General features: G+C 37.4%; 1 protein-coding gene across 2 annotated transcripts in view; it reads left to right on the top strand.

Moving 5' to 3' along the window:
• Positions 1–21,394, top strand: part of si:ch211-186j3.6 (neural-cadherin) — a 238,787-nt gene that overhangs the window by 104,192 nt on the left and 113,201 nt on the right. For both annotated transcript variants that reach the window (XM_026937517.3, XM_026937518.3), the window contains exons 8-14: positions 2,848–3,020; positions 5,678–5,846; positions 6,887–7,057; positions 7,287–7,459; positions 10,531–10,698; positions 13,721–13,970; positions 16,849–16,976. In XM_026937517.3, the coding sequence (XP_026793318.1) occupies positions 2,848–3,020; positions 5,678–5,846; positions 6,887–7,057; positions 7,287–7,459; positions 10,531–10,698; positions 13,721–13,970; positions 16,849–16,976 (1,232 nt within the window). The remainder of the gene's footprint in view (positions 1–2,847; positions 3,021–5,677; positions 5,847–6,886; positions 7,058–7,286; positions 7,460–10,530; positions 10,699–13,720; positions 13,971–16,848; positions 16,977–21,394) is intronic.

Raw genomic sequence — 21,394 nt, 5'->3', positions numbered from 1 at the left:
AGTGGCAGCATGCTTTGCACCACTCCAGCTGTAGCTTGGCATTGCGCATAGCGATCTTAGGCTTGTTTGCAGATGCTCGGCCATGGAAACCCATTTTGGACAGTTTGGAAACCCATAGTGAGTGATGCAACAGATGACAGGCGATTTTTCGCGCTACACACTTTAGCACTCGGCGGCCCCACTCTGTGGGTTTGAGTGGTCTATCGCTTCGTGTCTGAGCTGTTGTTGAGCAGACCTATCAGGGAAGAATTTAGATTTAAAAATATTAATAAGCATATATTGCAGCAAGTAGTTAGTCTCAATCAAATTATTTGACTGTGCATGTACATTTCTATTTACTAATTGTGATATGCAACAAACTACAAACAAATTCTGCCCCTCCTAATGTGATGGTGTCAAAGTAGGTAACAATAACAGCTAATACAGTGCCTAGGTTTTCTAGAATAGGTGAATCTATAATAGGGACACTAGGGACATGCCATTATTTCTTCCCTAAAACTATTAGCTGTGTTATATCTGCCATAAATAAACTAATTACTTCTTTTTTTTTGAACTTGTGTCTATTTTATCAGCCACATATTGAATGCCTTACAGGCATCTATTGCACTTTACCTTGTTACAAATTTCTAGTGGAGAAGGCCCAACTGTGCCTTCGGCATTTATACGCTGGGTACAGCTGTATGTCAGTAGAGCAACACACACACACACACACACACACACAGAGACACATACACACACCCCTTTGCTTTTCTGCCTCAGACCTCATTGCACTTTGACACTGGTTGGGGGGAGAGTAATTCAGATTGAATTAGAATTGATTACACATTCTTTTTTCCCCTTCAAGCTTTTCCACAAAAGCACTAGCACAACGCATTAGAATCAATTCACGGCCCTGAGGTGAATGATTCCTCCAATGCCAGGTCTGTGTCAGTAGCTTTAGGGCTTCCTTTAATGTGCTTTAGCTGTGAGCTGCAGATAGGAGGCATCCAGCTCTCCAGCTAAATACACATTGTCTGATGAGGCTGAGGGAGAGCAGGGGAAATGTCTACTGCTGTCTGAAAGGTCACATTTAAGCTGCATCCTGATGTCACAACTTGAAAAGTATTTAGTGTGGCAGCAGCCCACACACTAAACAGACCTTCACTAAAAACAGGGCATTGCAGATGTAAGGAATAGTGCATGATGGGGTGTGCTCTAATGTGAAAATAATCAAGTCTGTTGATTATTTATCTGTGGTGTGATATGGCCCTATGCGATATGTGATATGGAGGTGGATTTTCTTATAACAGCATGTCCCAGAGTGTGTCATTCCTCTTATACTACAATGTTTTTCCATTTTTTATTTTATTTTTTTTACATTTAATGTTATGGAATGTCTGTGAGACAAGATAATTCCTGTTATCACTTATGTTATAGCAGCTATAAAAATTGTTCCCTCTCCAGCCTCTCCTCTCTTCCCCTTCATGACGTTTATAAGGGGAAAAAAAAAAAAAACTAAAACACATAACAGAAAACCTCACCATATCAATCATTATACATTTTTTTGTTAAACAGCAATCCATTTTCTTGATCCATTCATTATTAGCCTTAGATAATGCGGAATATCTGCCATACAAGTCCCTGTGAACCTAGCTTGTATGTTACAGGCTGCTACAACTAGACATGTCAGAATGACCTGCAAGACTGAAAAACTTCATTTGTGGAATCTTATATCATCTGTTATAAAACAGTGCTGTTGAATTATCAAATCAGAAGGTGTTGATCAGAGATGATATGAAATTCCATAAATGAAGGTTTTTAGTCATGCAGGTCATTTTGATTTGTAACTCATCCAGTGGGATTCACCATTAATTAATTAATCTTCACTAACTGTTTTATCCTGACACAAGGCAGGAATACACTTTGGATCGGATACCAGTGCATCACAGTACACCACGCATGCACACATTCACACATTCATTCACATTTAGGGGCAAAAATCATTTTTTTTGGGAAAAAGACATGTTTTTGGGAATTAAGAAGTAACTGGAAATGGGCTTCACCAGTTCAACTTAATTGGATTGTTTTCTCTGAGAGAGTTTAACACCTATGATGTCAGGGAACTTTGTGTCACCTGACAGCCATTAACCTTAAGCAGAGCTGATGAAACCCCAAAATTAATAGCCTTGACTTATTACTACTACTCCCAGAAGCCATTTGCATGAAAATTCAGTTTTCTCCAAAGTCTTGCAGATATTCTGCCTATCCAGATTTATAGAGAGGTCACAAAGTTTGCACTAACCTTACTGACATTAGCAAAAAGATCAAAATATCTCTGTATATTGACTGTAAGCAAAACTCCAAGGATAGAGCAGAGGGTCAGATGTATAGATGTTTAGCACAAGACCACTTCCCTTAGGCCATAAACAGGGAAAGATGCTATGAAGAGAGAGAGAGAGAGAGAGAGAGAGAGCAATTGGAAGCTATATTAAAATAACAGGGATATTATTGATGTCTGGTACAGAACTTGTAATACAGTGGTTTCAGATACTGGAAAGGAAATAAGGATGGAGGTTTGTAAAATGAACACATGCAAGTTAATTTCTATGCTCAAGGAGAGAAGGTTTATTGAATGCTGTTCCTAAAGACATCTTATCTTCATTAGATGAGATTGAATTGAGTGCATATTGTATAAGTGTGGAATCGACATGCTGTTGCTAATTTACTCTTGTGCCTCAGGTTGAATTTGACCACCAGGAGCTCTAAGAATGAATCGGGAAATACTTACACATAGTAGTTTTCAAATTTTTCAAGGTTCCTCTACTGTTAAAGGTTATATATTAAAAACCATGTGACTCATTCTCCTAGGGCTGATCCGCCTTCGCTCCAGTCCTCCACCAAAATTGCAGGGGGTGGAGTACATCTTGAACATCACAGCCACAGATGACAATGCCTCTGGAGGACCTCAGTCTCTATCAGCCATGGCCCAGGTCATTGTGGGAGTGGATGATGTCAACAACAACAAGCCCATCTTTGAGAAGGTACTGAGCATTCACCTGAATGTTTAACTTGATACTATTGGAGTCAAGTATCAAAGTTAACGGTTTTGTTTTGTCATTTCTGAAAAATGAGGAGTCAATTGGAAAATGTAATGTGTAATATGTATGTAATGTAACATGCTTCCAGTATTTTTTATTTTTTGGCTCGTAACCTGATACTGACTCAATCAATATGATCCATTAAGCCAGGAGTCGTCAACTGGTGGACTGCGGTCCAGGTCCTAACTAAGCAAACTTTTTCAGCAGATCAAATGACTCCTTTTATTAAAAAAAAAAAAAAAAAAACTAAGAAGCCAGCTCAAATGAAAGAGTCATCACAGACTTCACATATTTTATTTAATTTACTCTCTCTGGTCTGGTTAGTGACAACATGACATAAAAAAAAAAAATCAGTGATAAAAACAGAATGTTTGAAGATGATTGGGAACATGAAGTGCCGGTGTGAAACAAAACATAACCACTTCTTTTCTTTTTTTTTTTTATTTATTTTTTTTTTTATTTTATTTTATTATAGCTGTGTTATCTGTTGTCACCATACAGCCATGTTAGTTGCTTATCCAGACCTTTGTAAGCAACCAATTTATAAATGTATTCATTTTATTTGAACACTCCTAGACTAAACTGCATGCATTTTCTGAGCTGCAAATTTCAGTCAGTGAGAACAAATTTTTAGACTTACTTAATGAAAATATAAGATGCATAATAAGCAAAAGTATTTTAATAGCTGGTCAGATAAGAGCTGTTCTTATTATTGGACTCAGAATAATTGACCCTACTATAACGCTGTACATTCCCACAGCATTTGGTCCATTTTTCTCTCCGATTTTTCCATCCTTGTTCCATCCTTTTAAGCACTTCTTTATCGCAGCTTCTATGTCCATCTATCCTCTAGGGAAGTTATTAGCTAGCTGATCTGCACTAGCCCTAGATCATCTCGGGCCCGTTTTAATTAATGTGTGAAATACCTGCCGAATTATCTCGGGCTTACCTGTCTGAAAATGTCTCAATTTAACATGAGATGAGGGGTTTCAGGAGGCCTTAAACGAGGGTGCTGAGGTGAGGAGATGCTCTTCAAGGAGCGTTAACACTGCAGCACCACTTCTGCAGCTGTGAAACCTTTTTTTTTTGAGTTCAGCTCAATGAGAAGTGAGGTAAATTAGCGTCAGCCCTTTTTGAAAGAGAGGTCAAACTGCTTTCTCGAGGAGGTGAGAGACGTGTCTCTACACTTCCTGAGCTGCAGCAAGAGACCTGAAGTGGCAGAGCCGCAGTACTCCATCCCCGACCAAAAGACTTCGAAGCGGAAAATATCCAGAAGGGAGGAGAAATAATGCTTTCGCACCAATGCTCAGCCTGACAGCTCTTTTCTCTTTGCTCAGTCCATCCTCTCCATCCTTACTTCTCCTTCTGTTTCTCTCCGCAAGTCCAACTATCTCATACAATATCCAGTTTTTTCTCTTTCACCAACTCTCTTTATCTCCAACTTTCTTTTCTTTTTTTTTTTTTACTCTCTGGTTGGTTTCTGACTTTTCTGCTCTCCATGGGGCATGCTAGGAAGCAGCAGGAGACAGAGAAAAATGCCTTCATGTTGTGTTATTGCCCTTGTCTCCTCCCCTTCTTCCATCCTCCACTGCATCCCCCCCTTTGGTGTTTGTTCTTGGATGAGAATCAGCTCTTTCCTGGGTGCAAGAACATCAGTAATAGTGGAACTCCTCGGAGATGGAGCCAATCTCACATCGTGGGGTTCTGTTTTTGTTAGGAACGATCTTCTGATGCTTCCTGGAAAGGATGATGGGTGGGTGGAAAAGGCAGGGGTTTATTGGGTTTACTTTCTAAAACAATTTATGGTGTGGACACAGACTTTCGGACTTTTTTAGTCCAAAAGACCTTGAGGTCTGCTGATATTAGAGCTCTCACTAACCTGAGTTGAGAGCAAAAAGGCAGAAAGCATTTATTTATTTATTTATTTATTTATTCCATTAGAGAATTAGAAAAGGGGACAAAAACAGATCAGGGCCATTTGTTAATTAATTCAGAAGTATCAAATGCCAACAAGCTGCTAGCAAACTGATTTAGGAATTTATGGCTGTGTTTTTTTTTTCTTTTTTTTTTTAATCTTATTTACTTCTGGATTTCATTGAAAGTGCAGATGATGAGGATAGCACTTTTCATTTTTGTTGTTTTCACACACTGATGAAGATAAGAAAGGTGTGTGTGCAGCCCCGCATGGCTGAATTATCAGGGCTCATTCCAGCAGTATCAGAGGACTCAGCAAGATGCAATTGTTTCAAGGACGATTCAGTTATAAAACACTGATTAACTTCAATAGAACAGAACAGATTCATAAACCTCAGCTTCCCTTTTTCTTCACCTCCCTCGCTCACATTCTTTTTGCTTTCTCCACTCTGTAATTTTCTCCCACCACATTGCTCCTTGCTTTCTTTCATTGTTGTCCGTTTTTCTTTACTCATGAGTAACAAAGACTTCTTTTTAGCTACATTCATTAAATTAGTTGAATTCCTAGCTATAGAACACAGAGGCTGTGAAGATTTTTGTCATTGTCATATAATTTCAGATTTTATTTAGTGCAGATTCTTCCATGATGTTTAACTTATTGTACCACCTCTTTCTCTGTGTCTCAGTGTCAGCAGTATAAGGAGATGGCGTCTGTTCCAGAAAATAAGCCGGCAGGAACGTTTGTGCTGCAGGTACACGCTGTAGATGCTGATGAGGGAGCCAATGGGAAAGTGACGTATGGCTTTATGCACAAAGACAGCATGGTTCCAGCCTTCAACATCGATCCTGAGACAGGTACTTGCAAAATTAAGCTAGAATAGCTATATAATTAAATGGATTTCTTTTAATAAATGTCCAGTTTCATTGTGTACTATAGTATTTGTGCCAAATACGTACATAGATACTGTTTTAATTGTTGACAAGAAAGGATAGAAATATTTTTTAACATAGAGTATTTTAACATCCCTTCATCTGCCACATGGAACTCACACACATTGAAGCGTTTTCATGAATTCCAAAGTTCACACTAATTCACTTTAATCACAGCCTTTTAAAATGTGTCAGCTTTCAGGAGAAAAGAAAAGATGCCATTTAGCAACTCCTCTTGACATCTTTAATGAAATGAAATGCTTCGTGAAATATAACCATTTATTGTGCATCAATCCTGCAGCATTTTTAAACAAAAGAGAAAGGAAAGGGAAAAAAGTGTGACATTTGGAATTTCTTTGTTCCAATTAAACTGTGTGAATTTTACCACCTTTAAAAGGATATTAAGGTTTATGTAGGGAATTTTGTTCTACCTGCTACTTTTGCCTTTTGTAAAGATAGTGTCAGTTATGCATTTACACATTAAGAAGGATCGTATGGTGGCGAAACAGGTAGCATTGCCACCTCACTGCTCCAGGGTCCCTGGATTGATTGGGTTTCTGTCTGTTTGGAGTTTCACATGTTCTTCCTGTATCCCTGTAGGCTTCCTCTGGGTTCTGTGGTTTCCTCCCACCTCCCAAAAACATGCCAGTGGATGGATTGGCCACCCTAAATTGCCCCTAGCTGTGAGTGCGTGTGTGCATGGTGTATTGCCAACTCACGCTCTGTCTTCCCTAACCAGGATAACGCAGTTACTGAAGATGAATAAATTTAAATAGATTTAAGAACGTGAAGAAGTTTAAATGCTTACGTGGTCTGGAAGCAAATATTGGGTTTGTGAAGGAAATAAACCAATTATACAGAAAGGATTAATGGCTTCTCAGATCCCTTTCCTATGCAATTCCCCAGTACTATTTTGTCAGTTTAATTGGTTACCATCATTCTGTTGTTCCGTTATGTTGCTGTAGGTGCGATCACGACTGCAAGAAAGTTTGATAGGGAGCGACAGAGGGAGTACGCAGTGACAGTCACGGCTACGGATCAGGCAGCAGATCCTCTCATAGGCATCTGCCAACTCAACATCCTCATACTGGATGAGAATGACAACAGTCCGAAGTTTGAGAATCTGCGCTATGAGTGTGAGTGTCTCTCTTCTACATTTCAATTCTGCTTGTCTACTTTGCATTCATGATAAATCTGCAAGTTCTGAATTAATCTTGAAGTGAACTTCATTTGACCTCATGGCTTGATAGAGTTTGAATGGAACATACCCTGTAAAAATATAATTTTTTTTCCTCTGTAACTGCACAAACCTTTTCCCCACGGCTCTGATTAAAATAATTTGTATTCCGGTCTCCGTTCAAACAGACTTCTTGAGGGAAGACACCATGATTGGCACCAGTTTCCTGCGAGTTGCTGCACATGATGATGACTACAGCACCAACGCAGTCATCACATATTCCATGTCTAAAGAGCAGCCAGAATACCTGCGAGTCAATCCTGTGACAGGCTGGGTTTACGTCAACCAGCCCATCTCTCAGGTCTATATCTAATATCTTACACACACACACACACACACACACACACACACACACTCATACAAATCTCTTGGGTTAGAGAGATATACATCTCTGAGGTTTAGAGAAAAGATGGATTGCTCTCTTACTGGAGAAGGTAAATTGAAATTATGCCCTGCCTCAGCAAGACATTTTACATATGGGGATCTATTTTTGTGCAGATATAATTTGTTGGTATAACGCCAGCATATTGCTAATTTGGTTGAGTGTAAGCCAAGTTTTTCTGTTCTTGCCTAGTTACTTTTTTCATGCTTAAAAATGAAGGCACTAATTTAGGTGGGTGCTAGAGTGTGTTTGATATTTTATCAGAATGCTTTGGTGCAAAATTACTGCTCTTTGGTATCTCTTAGCACAAAGCTAGGAGCAAAACTACAGTATTTTCTTGGCATCAAGTGCAATTTTAAATATCTAGCCCCAACTTTTATAATCTAGTTCTATAGAAGTTCTATAGAAGTATTTATGTCACTTCACTTCAGAGATAAACTGAACACTAAACTGAATTATTTTTGTTGGCCTGGACATTTTCTGCTATGTATAATCATACATGCTTTTCTGAACTGAAATAGGTTTCTGGTTTGCAGGTATCAAGTAATCAAGTAGTGCTATAGCATATTGCAGCCTGAAAAGGGAGAAACATGAATTTTAAGGAGTCTTGATCCAACAACTTGGTCAAAGTCAAAGTTTTGCAATGAAACAATAAAAAAAAGTCAAAGTATAATATAGGCAGAAAAACAAAAGAATAAACACGTTGCACATGGTCATTGCACACAGAACATCAGAATTATTAGAATCAATAAAATCTCAAACAAACTAATTAATTCACTAAATTTATTGCCAACATATAGAAGAGAAAAGAGCCAAAGTATTATTTATATGCACAAAGTGAGACAAAACATGGGACAAATGAAACAAAACAGAATTTGTTTTTGTCTGCTAGTCAGCCTCTTATTTCCACCACTAAAATATAAGCATCATTAAATGAAATCTTATTATATAATTATGAAAATGACATCATGCTGTATTATTCTTAAAGGGAATGAGAGCAGCTGATTTTATTGCATATCGCACAAACGTGCCTGACCACACCTCTCAGTAATGTTTACATCTGTACAACTTTGCCCCATGTGACGGTTATGAAATCCACAGAATATATAACACCTTGATGATGATGATGATGATATATATATATATATATATATATATATATATATATATATATATATATATATATATATATATATATATATATATATATATATGTATATATATTGCACACAAAAAGAGGGCTACATAGTAAGTCTTACTTGCTTGGTTTAGGGAAAATGTAGAGTGAGTAGGTTATATCACATTGTTCTTGAACATTTCCCTCCAGCAAAGTTCACATTTATCTCTAATCCAACATAATGTCTACTAGTGTTGAGATTTATTAGCTGGAATGTGTGCGTGAGTTCAGTAAACATGATCTAGGTTGGTGAAATTCAGAATAGTGGATTTAAATCCCACTCTGTCAACACATAGTGATTTCAAGAGTGATTTAGTTTAATGTGTAGATGAGGCTTGGATTTGTGTCGTAATAGCCAGATTGTTTACCCACTATTGAGGAAATCATGGGGTCATTTAAGATGCACTCACAGAGAGAAGGGGTCCTTAAGGGTTCTTTGGATAATTAAGAGTTTTAGCTTTCTAAAGGAGCTCCACATGGATTTTTTTTCTGAAATAGAAACAGTCTATTGTAGGGTTCTACATAGAGCACTTAACTAAAGAACTCATTGGGATGAGAAACATGAGACTGTTTAGAATGATGGCCCCTCGATGAAATTCCCTGACTTTGATGCAAATTACAGACACAACAAAAGAGATCAGATGCTGCATTCTATCCATGGCACGCAGTTGGACACACATCATACATGGAAGATCAAGGCCAGGGGGAATCTGCTGCAACCGGATACCAATGGGTTCAACAATGACTAACAGTGCAAAAGCAAACATCAATCGTACATACACAAAAGAAGGAAAAAAGTGGCAGCAAAAATGCTCACACTGTATTCTCAGTCAGAAAAAGTTGTAGAATAGACTTCCATCAACTAATTTGGTTGAAGCTAAGTTTTGAAACTCAGAATTCTAACAGATATAGTTCCTTGCTGTATTTGGTGCCTCCAAAAACACACCTCTAAAGCACATGTCTAGGCTAGAATGCCATAATGCTAGCAAAAGATGGTGAGCCTTCAGAATTGACAGGCAACAAGAGTGACAGGCAAGCCGAGACACATCCTTGTCCTGATTAGTTGATGTTGGTGGTGCACATCATATTTTTTCTTTGATCCTGTGAAAATACAGAGACCGAAGTTTTTAACCCTGAGCAGATTATATTGCCAGCTGTGAGGTAAATTTTGCCAAATATAAAACACACTTCCCCCACCTTTATGTATAGCTCTTTTACATACTAAGTAATACATCTAATTAATGCTATTTGATGCTAAGTCCAGTAAAACAAATCTAATTATTTAAATGTGTTGATCGGGGGGGAAGAGTGAAAGAGCGGATGGGATGTGTGTGTGGATAGGGTTGGAAAGAGAGTAAATTAAATCGTTTGATATGAAGGCCCCTCAGAGAAGCAGTCTCAGTTAGAACAGTTTCCATGACTACCAAGGGTGTATGATGAAGCATACGTGTGTGTGTGAGGAGGTCAGCCTGAATTTGTTTGGCTGTCATCACATCAGACAGCACACACACTTCTTTTAATACAAGTCAAAGTGGCACATCAACAGGGATTGGTGTAGACTCTCTCCACGCTCACCTCTCCCACACTCTGTCTACTGAGATCACAGCATCAGCAATGCAAACACTCATTTTGGCTCCATCATTAGCCTCTGACCATGTATATTTAAATGAAATGAGATGATTTTAAACAATAGACTTAAGAAGACACAAGAAATAAGTGATTAAACAACATTTTATGGACTATTCTAGAATGAGCTCTTCATTATGCAATGCTGGTCTGGAGGCTTTAACGCTTTGTGATATTTTGATTGCAGAGGACCTACATCACCAGAGAGATCATAGCCACAGATGGAGGGAACCGGAGTAGCTCTGTTGAGTTGGCTGTCACCATCACCAATGTGAAAAACCAACCTCCTCAATGGGAGAAGGAAAGCTATGAAGTGGTCATACCAGAGAACACTGTCAGAGACACTCCCATCGTGGTACGATCCATCACACTCCATATCACGTATATTATGCCATGTGTGAACAGTTCACAGGTCAAGATGTGTTTTTTGTTTCTCATTTACACATTATGTCAAGAAATTGATATGCTTGTGGCAAGATTCAAGACATGACATTATAAGGCAGAAAATACACAAAATACACACACAACACAATTGAAATAAATGTAAAATAAGTACAATAAGAATACAATATACCAAGTACAATATAACTAGTCAGCCAGATGACAGATCTGTGTAGTAATAGCAAGTGACTGATATAATTGGAAGATGTAAGTGAGTGTTATAATTTGAAGATGTAAGTGACTCTTATAATTTGAAGATGTTTCTACTGAGTGGTGGGAAATTTATTTCTGAGTGTAATTTCATGCTATAATATTTAAAACATATGACAAATATATGAAATCCATCAACCACTTCCCTTGCTTGTAGCATAGACAGGAATATAAACCTCAAATTAATAGTCACATACAGTACTGCATATTGTTTACTGTTTTATACTCATATTCAAGGGATAGGGGCATTGTATACATTTTACAAAATAGGCTCTACTTAAGACCTACAATAACACAATTCAGTTTACTCTGTCAATTGAAAATTCAGGGGATTCTGAGAGATTTATGAGTGTCAACTGAAATTTCTATTTTGTTAACATTTAACATAGGAAAACTGGAGTTCATCTATTATTTTGGATCATGGAGAGATGGAGTTAATAATGTGTGAGAGAGAGCAGTGGTGAACCTAAAACCTGGTACTGAGCTAAATGCAGAGCTAAGATGTTACTACTAAATGATCTTGCCAAGAGGAGACTTATATGTGGTAAAATGAAGAGCCCCAAAGACTGATCCTTGAGGTACACCACATGTGACAAGGGAAGTAGAGGATTTGTGCTCACCAATGGTTATGAAATGGGATATATCAAAAAGATAAGAGGTGAAGGAAGCATGAGCCATGCCAGAAGTAGCGGGGAAAAAATGGTCACTTTGTATGTGATCACTTGTGAAATATGATCATATGAAATATGATATATATGCACACACACACACACACACACAAAACCATAGCATGAATAATACTCCAGGTAGTAAGGCAGGCTGTTTTTATTTGTTTATTTATTTATTTATTTAGACACAGTAGTTTGATCACATTGACACATTAACAAGTGAGTGCCATATTTGTCATCCCAAAAAATTTAACAAGAAACAAACTGCTTCTGTCTCACTCAGAGAAGTGAGAAACAGTAAAGCTCCAAAGACAACACAGAGTTTTATTCCACCAGTGAGATGGCAAATCTGATAAGGTTAAAGCTCAACAAGATTCCTATTTTGTTCAAAACAATACCTCATAAGATCTGCATTTAATATACTGTGGCATCTCAGTAGGTGTTTAGATGAAATGATCCTATAACTGAGATAGTTATTTGACATGGGAGTTGACTCCCAGGCACTCTAGTCTGAGCTGTCATGTTCTGTCAGTTACCTTGGTTTTCCTCCCAACCTTATACATCTCTCTCTCTCTCTCTCTGACAAGCACACACACTCCCACATGCACACACGCATACTCTGAATGTGTACAGAAGCATCTATTTCCATCTAAATCAGTGACAAGACTGAAGACAAGACAGCTACAGTGTTATCATCTTACCCATACCTACACCGATCATTGCAGACATGCACGTACACGCACACGCACGCACACACACACATATATACACACACACACACACACACACACACACACACACACACACACACACACACACTGGCTATCTGCCTTCTCTTTGCGTATCTCAGAATAGCCAGGTGCTAGTGTCTCTGGAGACTGTGTTAGTCCAGAACCAACCTTCCTGTTACTGCTTCTGCCCTCACTGCTATATTAAGTGAACTGCTGCATCCTGGCCGCTGGACTCGGCCAATAACTGCCTCTTTATTATTCATGACCGTTTAATTTTTTTCGCATTCATTCAGTTAAGTGTGCATTGAGAATTAATTTTCTGGATCCTCTGCAATTCTTTTATAAGTGATTAAGGCTCTTTAAAGTATAGATGAATGTTATACTAAATGTATGAAGTCAAAAGAGGAGAGAGAGAAAAAAGTTTAGAAGAAAAGATTTGCTGTTTCTGGCTTAATTGATCAGTGGTATAAATGCTAGATTTTCTTGTTAGCAGAGAATGCAATGAGGCCTGCTGGATATTTAATAGATCAGGAATGGAAGTGCTTGTCTTGTTCTAAGTGAACACTCTGAATTTAAGGCTATGATTGCCTTTGACACAGATGTTTCTCTGTGCACTTTAAATCAGAAAAGATGGGTGTTTCGGTAACTGTAATAAAGAAGCTATGAAATAAAATTAAAGTACACTCACAGAAATAAAGAGTAATAAACTGTAGCATTCCTTGTCGTTTGGCAGGTACCCTCATGCATACACCTTTTCTACCTTTAGCATGTATCTACCTAAAAAGGTGCATGTAGTGTACCGTTAAAGCTTTATGCTAGAAGGTAATTATGGTCCAATTATGTACTATAAATCTCTTATAAAGATACAATATTTCCAGGTGAAACATGCATATTAAAACAACAAAAGAAATGGTCTCACCCCACCAGCAAGAAAGGTACAGTTTAGCATCTTTTTTTTTTTTTTTTTCCTCTGAGAATGTAAGGATGGGAATTTCTAGGGACCTCACGATTTGACTGAATACTGATTCATGTGATTATAAAATTATGTGACTCTATCATGATTGTTGGAGTCACTTTTTTACTGAGCCTGAATCTGGGCATTAAATGGATTAAACTAAAGTGCACTATGTAGGTTCTGCAATGCCATTATATTATACTATAGGTATTGAGCATATATAGAAGATATGAAGCTATTTGGGTTTTGACTTCACTGTATGAAATTATCCTGTCTGAAGAATACTGGATTCCTTGGCTCAGAAATGTTACAATGAGAAAAGTTGTGAAGTTTGACACATATAATATTTATTTGTCTCTCTGTGCTGTTTAGACAGTGAAAGCCACCTCTCCACTGGGTGACCCCAGAGTGACCTATAACCTGGAAGATGGCATGGTACCTGAGACCAACATGCCTGTGCGTTTCTACCTGACGCCTAACCGAGAAGACGGATCAGCCTCCATCCTGGTGGCCGAGCCGCTGGATTATGAAACCACACGCAACTTTATGCTCCGAGTACGCGCTCAGAACGTTGCCGCTGTGCCTTTAGCTGCTTTTACAACCGTGTATGTCAACCTAACAGGTAATCACTTTCATCTCTCTGTGTTATAAATGACCATCGAATGGCCCTGTATAATAAAAGAGAAACAATGCTAACGTTTCATGATTTATAGAATAGCGTTCTATGATTTTTAGAATGACAAATTGTTTGTTTTTAAAAATACATTTCCATTTCCCAGACCATCTTCAGCACATTTTGACCTGAGAGTAGCAGGTGAAATAAAAGTGTTAAATATTAATGGTTTTTGCTAATATATAAAACGAAAGCTTTCCCTTTCACACCTGCCTGCAATGATGTAACATTTAATGCAGCATCAGTATCTATATTTCTTCTGGCTAGCTTTATTACAATGGTAGAATCATTTGTTTTATACCATGGGAAAAGGGAAGGTGAAAAGGAAAGCAAACTAATAAATAAAAGCTTTCATATATAAAATGGTTCATATGTCAAATCACAGGTTTTTAATCAAAGTTCTATTCTGGGAAAGAAACATATGTATATCAAATCACAGGTCTTAATGTATAGTTGTTTCCCCTTATACCTTTAATCCTACTCACTATTTCTTGATATACTTCAATCCCTTATTCTAATCCACTTTCTCAGATTCTGAACTACACTTACCTACTTTTTTTTAAACTTGAGAAGCAACCATTTTTAATATCCCAAATTTTACCACTTGCTTAGCCCTTTCTTTCCTTCAATATAGCCCTGCATTTCTAATTCCACTGCAGGAAGTCTCGGTGCCACCCTATGTAATTTACTGGCTCTTCCCCAAAGCCATAATTGGGCTCAACTCATGCATGAATCTCCTGCTCTATTCCATTTATGAGTGCACTCTAATACTGATCGAGGATCCTCCCACCCCCACCCCCTGCCTAATATTAATCCAGTAAGAGCTTTATGATGAGGTTGCTTTTAGCTGGTTCTTCCCCTTTAAAAGTGGACACCTTGTGGAGATCAGTGCCAGTCTTTCCCTTACATATTTATGCCCTCCTTCCACAATTAAAAGCACAACTAGTAGCACAGGAAAGAGAGACAGTAAGAGAGAGAGAAAGAGAGACGGAGGAGGAAGGGAGGAAGTCGTAATGGATTTGGACCTCTTGTTTAATTCATGGATTACAACTTTGGCTGGGAGAAAATTAAAAACCTAGAAGTACATCAGATGGCGATTAGTGCCTTGGATCGTTCGACCCATTAAAGATCTTGCCTTAAATTTCTCCTCCTACTTCCCTTCCATTACTGAGGGGAGCCACACACACACACAGACTCACACACACACACGTTGTGACAAATATTGCACGTTGTACGTTTTCTAGTTTCTATTATATATATATATATATATATATATATATATATATATATATATATATATATATATATATATATATGTATGTGTGTAATGAGGGGAGCCATACACACACAGAGACACACACTGATCAGCCCTAACATTACCACTGACAGGTGAATTGAATAACATTGATTATCTCATTACAATAGCACCTATCAAGGGTTGAGATATATTAGGCAGCAAGTGAACAGTCAGTTCTCGAAGTTGATGTGTTGGAAGCAGAAAAAATAGGCAAGCGTATTTATCTCAGTGACTTTGACAAGGGCCGAATTGTGATGGCTGGATGATTGGGTCAGAGCATCTCCAAAACGGCAGGTCTTGTGGGTTGTTCCTGATATGCATTGGTTAGTACCTAACAAAAGTAGTCCAAGGCAGGACAACCAGTGAACCGGCAACAGGGTCATGGGAGCCCAAGGCTCATTAATGCACGTGTGGATCGAACCGTCTGGCCCGATCCCACAGAAGAGCTACTGTAGCACAAATTGCTGAAAAAGTTAATGCTGGATATGATAGAAAGGTGTCAGAACACTCAGTGCAGCACAGCCTGGTCAGAGTGCCCATGCTGACCCCTGTCCACCACCCAAAGTGCCTACGATGGGCAAGTGATCATCAAAACTGGACTATGGAGCAGTGGAAGAAGGTGGCCTAGTCTGATGAATCATGTTTTCTTTTACATCGTGTGGATGGTATCAGGATACACTATGGGAAGAAGGCAAGCCGGCAGAGGCAGTGTGATGCTCTGGGCAATGTTCTGCTGGGAAATCTTGGGTCCTGGCATTCATGTGGATGTTACGTTGACACATACACTCCTTCATGGCAACGGTATTTCCTAATGGCAGTGGTCTCTTTCAGCAGGACAGTGCGCCCCAGTTCAATTCCCCAGATCTCAATCCTACCGAGCATGCATACATACATACATACATACATATGTGTATACATATATATATATATATATATATATGTATGTGTATATATCTTTTTTTTTTTTTTTTTTGCTGCATTGTTGTTGGTTTTCTGCGCATAAGAATTTCACTCGCCTTTTAAACTTTACTTAGGAACTGTGTAAACTGTGACACGGCAATAAATATGAATCTGACATGCTTAGCGTTTGATGTTTTCAAAGTCCTAGTGACATTGTTTGGCTTTTATTTTCTCTTGAAAAGGTTTGCTGTGATATAATAGCTATGTTTATGTCTTTTTTATTTTATTTCTGTTTACTACAAGGTCAGGATGTTCTATTGTGGCTGGCAGCTAAACAGAGATATAATACATCTCGGGTGGATGATGAATCATTCTTTAAAGTGTGGCAACAACTGCAGCTAAAGCCATGCAGCTTAGCCTGACAGAATAAACAGTAATTAAAGTCAAGTGTTAAACATGTGACAAACATATCTGTGGAAAACTAAACCACAAAATACCATTAAAATGTGCATTCTTGGTTTCTGTAAAGTATTTTGTAAGTGTTTATGCCATTAATCTTTTGTTATTTAACTCAGAGATCCATGTTAAAAATGCCGGGCTTTTACATTTTGTGTCTGCTTCTATCAACAGATGTGAACGACAATGTTCCATTCTTCACCTCCTCTATTTATGAGGCCTCTGTGACAGAAGGGGTCGAGGTCGGGACTCTGGTCCTGCAAGTGTCTGCCAATGACCTCGATCTGGGTTTAAATGGAAAGGTATATTATGGCACTATTGATTCATTGATACACTTGGGTGCAAAAGTTTTCATTGCTTATAGTTTCTGGGTGAACAGGAGGAAGCTATTTCTCTTATGAGTTCCAATTTCTCTGCAAAAAAAAACACTTGATCTCTAGACATAATCTGAAGAAGGCACCACATGCTAGAACAGAGATATCGTGGAAAATTTTGGGGTGTTGGGACTGGAGGTGAAGGCTAGGCATAAGTTGATAGAGAATATTTATATCATATTCAGAAAGAGAGATGCAGTACACTGTAGACTGTTTTTTTTTCCACTTCTGGGTTCTATGAAACAGCACAGTTTATGAAGAACAGCACAATTTAGGAATGAGCATGTTGATCCACCTTTTGCATTTTAATTTCTTCACCCCTTTGGAGTCAAGGCAAACAAATAAACTAAAAGAAAATAAAAGAATATTTAGTATAAATATACAGACAAAAACATAATGAAGGCTGCTGGGCTTTTGTGCAAAAATAAGAAGCAATTACGACAGTCAAAGTCTCCAGAAGAACTGTGGCTGGTTCTGCAAGATCCTGAGTAAAAATTACAGCTCATTTCCTTATAATATGGCACAAATTGTATGTGAGAATACTATTTGCTTTAATTAAAACAAAAGGTCATCAGACCAAATGTTGACTTTATTTCTTTTATTAGTGTTTACTGTTCTTTATAGTATTTCTTTAAAAGTAGAAACATTTAATTTCATTATTTTTGAAGGCATCTTTGCTCTACACCATTTCTTGCATGTGCACAAGACTTTCGCACAGTACTGTGTGTGTGTGTATGTGTATGTGTATACAGAAATGCTTTGTTAATAATAGAGGTCAGAGGAAAGTGGCCAGATTGGTTTGAGCTTCCAGGAAGGATATAGTAACTAATATAATCACTCTTTACAAGTGTGGTGAGCAGAAAAGCATCTCAGCATGTGCAACACATTGAACCTTGAGGTGGATGTGCTACAACAGCAGGGGACCACATTGGGTTCCACTCCTGTCCCCTACTGTTGTAGCGCATCCACCTCAAGGTTTGACATGTTGTACATTCTGATATGCTTTTCTGCTCACCACAGTTGTAAATAGTGATTATTTGAATTACTATAGACTTCCTGTCAGCTCAAACTGGTCTTGTCATTCCCTTCTAATCTCTCTCATCAACAAGGTGCTTCAGCCTGCAGACCCTCCATCCTCAGGATGTTTTTTGTTTGTCGCATCATTCTGAGTAAACAATAGAGACTGCTGTGTGTGAAATTCCCTAGAGATCAGCAGTTTATAAAATACTCAAACAAGCCCTAGTACCAACATCCGTACCATGATCAAAGTCACAGAGATCACATTTTTTCTGTATTCTGATGTGTGATGTGAAAAATACCTGAAGCTAGATGTGTGTTTGTGTGTGTGTGTATATATATATATATATATATATATATATATATATATATGCTTGAACAGCAGACATATCTCGTATATCATATATAGAGATACATCAGATTGTATATTAGATGCTGTCATTTTGGAAGAAAAGCACTATACCAGTTTAGCATGCACATAGAAACTGTCACTTTTACTAGTCTTATTGTTAAAATCTCTTATTAGACTGCATAGTGCATTAGCGCTGAACATGTTAATTTATTTTGTATATGAGGTAGATCAACGTGTTCCTTCATAAATAGTGATATTTTGTCATGTTTTTTATTGTTGTGAAGAACTCAGAAGTGTTAAAATGGGTCATTAATAGCTTAACATACACTTGCTTTATTATTACATGTGATAATGAAAGGACATCTGTGCAACTTACAACAATAAATCCCTGATTTACCAAAGGTCTTCTGAGTAAAAATGTGCAAAATTGATAAGACAGAAAAAAGTGGAAAGTGTTTTACAAACAGACTGTACGGGGAATTGCATCTTTCCAATTAGTAAAACAACAAGGTTTTTTTGAGCGTTTGCCTTTATAAATATGCAAATTAGGGTATTTCTCCCTGAAAATATAGAGTAGTGTCAGTGCAAATACAGTGGATTAATTTAGCATCCACAGACTGAAAGTCATTTTGGGAAAGGTGATTGCGTGTGCAAATTAATGCAACCAAAGGACAGGTATTAAATTAGCAGAAGCCCATTTCCCGCATTTGAAGACAAACATCTACTATTTACAAAGTTTTAGTAATGAGAAAGTTTAATAGAATTATGCCTTAGTACTTTAAAATAATTGGAAAGTTTCTCAAAATTATAACTTAATAGTACCATGGTGAAAATTTGTTTCATATTAGACTTTGCCACACATTTGCACCTCTAGTGCCAACAATATTTAAAATTTAAACAGCCTGTTCAGAGCTCACACTTATGTGTATACTTATTTATTTATATATTTATTTATTTTTCTTAATCTTATTTTTTTGTAGTAGCAAACCCACTGAACAAAATGAATCAGTGTTATACTTGATGTACAACATGCCCACTAACTGCATGCGCAATCAGTATTTGGGATATTAGTGAATTAGTGTCTCAATGTCTCATGTGATGCTCTAAGTTAAATTTATTTGTCTTTTTCATTTTGTCCTTATTAGATTCTAATTAATATGCCTACAGTAGATCTGTTTGTAGTTGACAGGAGTGGACATCAAATGCATTCAGTCGTTATTTAACATGCCATTCATACTTTCCATACCATACTTTCTGTAGCTTTACTGAACACTTATAATCAGCAGAGCCTTCCATCTCATGTTGCTCGTGTATATTGAAGTGGTGACAATTTGAAGCTGTTTAACTGGGGAAAAAAAGAAAAAAACCAAGGCCATGAACTCATCAAAGAACGCTCATAAAGCATGAGTAATGACAGATATGTGAGTAAAAAGCTTTGTCATAGGCTTATTCATCACATGCATCCATCCATTACATCAGTTCTACTGCAGAGCTTAGAGGACAGTGCCATTAGTCTTCAGTCCAATTGTAGCTCCGCCTAGCAGAAATTCTACATAGTGTGCATAAACCAATTGAGTAGTAAATCCAAAAAAAGGAACAAAAAATAACAACAGCAGTGCTCTGACTCTGCTTTTTCCCTTTTAATAGAATTACTTGAGGAATGACAAGACTTTGGTTTGGAGAGAGTGTGTCCTTGGCTGCATCATTGCTGTCTGACCAACCTTGCAACAAGCGTGCACACAACTATACAAATATATATGTGTATATATATATATATATATATATATATATATATATATATATATATATATATATATATATACACATTTGTATATTTGTATATTTGCTATGCATAAATAAGTTCAGTCAGACTGTTACTGTAACAGTTGGAGATTGCTGCTTATTTTAATAACTTGGCCCCCCTATAAGCTTTTTATTATATCATTTATTTTTTTACTTTCTCCCTCCTATTTGTGGTTGACACAGTAATTCAGCTGGCAGGGCACCAGTTATTATACAAGACCTGCTGTTATAGTAGCGCTCCTCGCCTAATAATTGCCAGTTGGGGTAGTCAGATGCTGTGGAGAGAGAGCATCCATACCTTTTTATCCTTTCAACCTTTTTCATACTATTAAACCGCCATGAAAGTGTTACTACATTTTTAGGAATTGAATGCAATCAGAGCTTGTGGTGTTGGACTGGAGTCCTGGCAAACAGTTTATGAGGAACAGCTCTCTTTCAAGAGATTGTTTATTGGGGGTAGGAATCTTAGGGCACCTGAAACTTGCCAGTTGTTTTAGGTTCTTTATTGAGCAGAAGACCATTTTTCCAACTTTATAAAGAAACATACCATGTGATTTGGCATGTTTGTTATAACCACAAAATGACATGGCTTGCACATGCCTCTTGTCCAGGTATTTTTGTCCTTCTAATTCATAAAATCTGCAATGTGCCCACACAATTGTTTTTAAAGCCGGGGTCTGACTTAGTCCTACAGATCTGCTAGCTAAATTAGCTAGTGTCTAATGTACATATAGCACACTTGCTATACCTTAAATCTCATCTTAAAACCTCCCTGTACATATTGGCATTAGTTAAGTATTAATAGGATATTGTCTGTTCTTGTATCTTTGTTTTGTGTTGCTAATTGTTTGTCTGGCTGTTTTATGTGCTATTTTATTGCTTTGTTTTTTCGATTACTTATGCTGTTTTATTTCTTGTACCAATTTATGTAGTGTCAACATAAGTTGTTTTAAATGTGCTGTATAAATAAATCTTATTTACTTACTTACTTACTTGCTTACTTACTCATCATAGCCTTTACATTTCACCACCCAATTGGTTTAGACTTTTATGATTTGCTTTACATTCTATTTTATATTACAATCAGATATTTATGGGGATCTGTGCATCAGTGCAAAGTAATTTAAAGAAAGAATTAAGATGTAGCTAAGAATAATATTATTCAGCCCTATTA

The sequence above is a fragment of the Pangasianodon hypophthalmus genome, chromosome 25 (genome assembly GCF_027358585.1).
Source record: "Pangasianodon hypophthalmus isolate fPanHyp1 chromosome 25, fPanHyp1.pri, whole genome shotgun sequence".
Taxonomy (NCBI): domain Eukaryota; kingdom Metazoa; phylum Chordata; class Actinopteri; order Siluriformes; family Pangasiidae; genus Pangasianodon; species Pangasianodon hypophthalmus.
The sequence above is the reverse complement of the archived record's forward strand: the minus strand, read 5'-3'. Positions and strand labels throughout refer to the sequence as shown.